The sequence below is a fragment of the Pygoscelis adeliae genome, unplaced genomic scaffold (genome assembly GCF_000699105.1).
Source record: "Pygoscelis adeliae isolate BGI_AS28 unplaced genomic scaffold, ASM69910v1 Scaffold94, whole genome shotgun sequence".
Lineage (NCBI taxonomy): Eukaryota > Metazoa > Chordata > Aves > Sphenisciformes > Spheniscidae > Pygoscelis > Pygoscelis adeliae.
This window is the reverse complement of record NW_008824547.1, coordinates 1821281-1823774: the sequence shown is the minus strand read 5'-3', so window position 1 is coordinate 1823774 and position 2494 is coordinate 1821281. Positions and strand designations below refer to the sequence as shown.

The following is a 2494-nucleotide window of genomic DNA, read 5'->3' as shown; positions in this document are numbered from 1 at the left end:
TGCAGGTCCCGGAGGACTTCATCTCTCGGGAGCTCTTTGACACCATCCAGGTGTATGTCATCACGAAGCCCGAGCTGCAGAACAAGCTGATCACCGTGTGAGTGTTGGCAAGCCGCCCGTCCTTTCCCCGCGGGGGGGATCCGCTGTCCTCGCCACAGCTGGGCAAGGCTCTGCCAGCAGGAGACGGCAGCTTGGTGACGTGACAGTGCCAGCTGTCAGCTCTGGGCTCGCAGGGATTTCTGTGCCAGCGGTCAGCAGGTTCATTACGATGCCCGCAGTTACCCGCGCAGGGGGGTTGGGTACCTGCTTCTGGGGGTGGCTGGTGCTGCACGTGGTTCTTGGTCAGCCCCAAATCCAGGAAAGTCAAACGACTTATGGGCCAGCAGAAGTGATTTGAAAGCTGTAGGGCGCTGATGCTGGGGAAAAACAGGTCTGATCGGCATGGGTTAGCCCAACAGGAAGGACTCAGGTGACTGCACTGATGCTTGCAGTGGACTCTGTGTCCACCTGTGTACTGGTTGTGCTGCATAAGATGGAGTCATCTTTGAGGAGACGCTCCGCAACATACCTGTGCAGCCTTTCTGCTGTTGTGGTCTGAAACAGTTGAGGGAGAGGTACCTGGCAGCAGTCCAGAGTAACCAAGGACTCTAGTTCCCCAAGAGAGCTGTGCTGGTTTTGAAAGGAGACTGTTTTCTTCTCTGATGGTTGACTCTTTTTTTCCCCACTTCTTTGGACTCTGTGTTTTGTGCTCTGAGCATTTGGGGATTAGATGTCATTTTTCCTGCAAAGCAGAGAAGCCCCCACCTCCAGAGCTGACCGGGAACTAGCCTTGTGTGGGGCTCAGGCCGCCCTGATGGCCTAGGTGCAGGTTATATTTGTCTTCCCGCAGGACGGCCATGGAGAAGAAGCTGATTGGCTGCCCCGTGTGTATCGAGCACAAGAAGTACAGCCGAAACGCTCTGCTCTTCAACCTGGGCTTTGTGTGCGATGCCAGAGCCAAGGCCTGTGTGCTGGAGCCCATAGTGAAGAAGCTGGCTGGCTACCCCACCACCCTTGAGGTGGGGCCCGAGCCAACGCGAGGGGCGGCTGGCTGCCTCACGATCCGCCCCACAGAGTCACCGGTGTCCCGGCGCACATTGTGGGTCACTGGGCATTGCTGGGGTAGGGACCAGGTTTACGGCGAGGAGGGGATCGTGCTGGTTTTACCCACACATCGCTTGAAGTTTAAGGGAGGATGGGATCTGAGATGTGCAGTTTCTATAGCCAGTAATCCTGTGGGGGGGAGCTGGCTCAATTTTCTCCTCTCTTTAGCTGGAAAGCGGATTCATCTCCAACGAGGAGAGTAAACAGAAGCTGGTTCCCATCATGACCATCCTGCTGGAGGACCTCAATGCCAAAGGAAGGTGCACCCTGCCCATAGGTACAGCAGCCGTGCCGGCCCGGCAGCAAGGGCAGGAGCAGGCGGCGCTGGGAAGCAGCTGGGCCATCCCCTGCCCGGGTCAGCTCTGCCTGCATTGCTCCTGGCAGCTCCCTGCCTGTCTGCGCTTGGAGCTGGGGGGCGTCTGAGCCAGCCTAGCTCTGGGTGGCTCGAAGGGCCAGGAGGGACGGGGTTATGGGCCGCAAACACCTTCCTCCGTGCGGCGTGGTGGTGTCCTGGGACCGACGGTCACAAGCTCTCAAGGGAGCAGAGGTTTCTGTGGGGACTGAGCGCTCCCCTTTCCCCGGCCAGATGAGTCGAACACCATCCACCTGAAGGTGATCGAGCAGCGTCCGGACCCCCCCATTGTGCAGGAGTACGATGTCCCCGTCTTCACCCAAGACAAGGATGACTTCAACTCCCAGTGGGATCTCACCACGCAGCAGGTCTGTGTGCTTGACCGGGGGCAGTGTGCTTTGAACGGGATCTGTCTCCAGCCTGCCCGGGGTCAGAGGGCAGTCGGGCTGTCCCCAGAGATCACCACGTTATGAGCACGGTTCAGTGCGCCCCTTGTCTTTGTTCTCAGGCCTGCAAGTGACCCATTCACCCAAAACGTGGGTTAAATGCTGCTGGGGATGGAGCCCGCCCGTCCCAGCATGCTCCCAGACGCAGGGGAGTTTCTTGGGCTTTGGGGTGATGCCTTGGGCCTCTCTGCTCTCTCCCCTCCTAGCTCTCGCCTCCTCCCCTCCTAGATCCTGCCCTACATCGACGGCTTTCGGCACGTCCAGAAGATTTCTGCAGAAGCCGATGTGGAGCTGAACTTGGTGCGCATTGCTGTGCAAAACCTGCTGTGAGTGTCTGGAAGGGGGCCTGGCCAGCCCGCAGGAGGGGTGCTGGTGGCTGCTGGCAGAGAGGGTCTCTCACATTTCCCTGTCCGTCTGCAGGTACTACGGGGTTGTCACGCTCGTCTCCATACTCCAGGTGGGTCAGGCCACGGAGCGTGGGGCCGTGAGCGGGATTCGGGCAGCGGCTGCGCCGTCGGGGTGGCTGGGGAGGGGGGGGAACCGGGGTAGAAGG

The 2494-nt window shown here is 59.6% G+C and overlaps 1 protein-coding gene across 1 annotated transcript in view; it reads left to right on the top strand.

Moving 5' to 3' along the window:
- Window positions 1-2: 2 nt before the first annotated feature.
- The window catches only part of NPRL2 (nitrogen permease regulator-like 2 (S. cerevisiae)), a gene marked incomplete at both ends in the record, with an annotated part of 3247 nt that continues 755 nt past the window's right edge, over window positions 3-2494 (top strand). Inside the window, 6 exons of the mRNA XM_009321862.1 lie at window positions 3-97; window positions 890-1058; window positions 1312-1420; window positions 1730-1863; window positions 2170-2267; window positions 2362-2398. Coding sequence (XP_009320137.1) covers window positions 3-97; window positions 890-1058; window positions 1312-1420; window positions 1730-1863; window positions 2170-2267; window positions 2362-2398 — 642 coding nt within the window. The remainder of the gene's footprint in view (window positions 98-889; window positions 1059-1311; window positions 1421-1729; window positions 1864-2169; window positions 2268-2361; window positions 2399-2494) is intronic.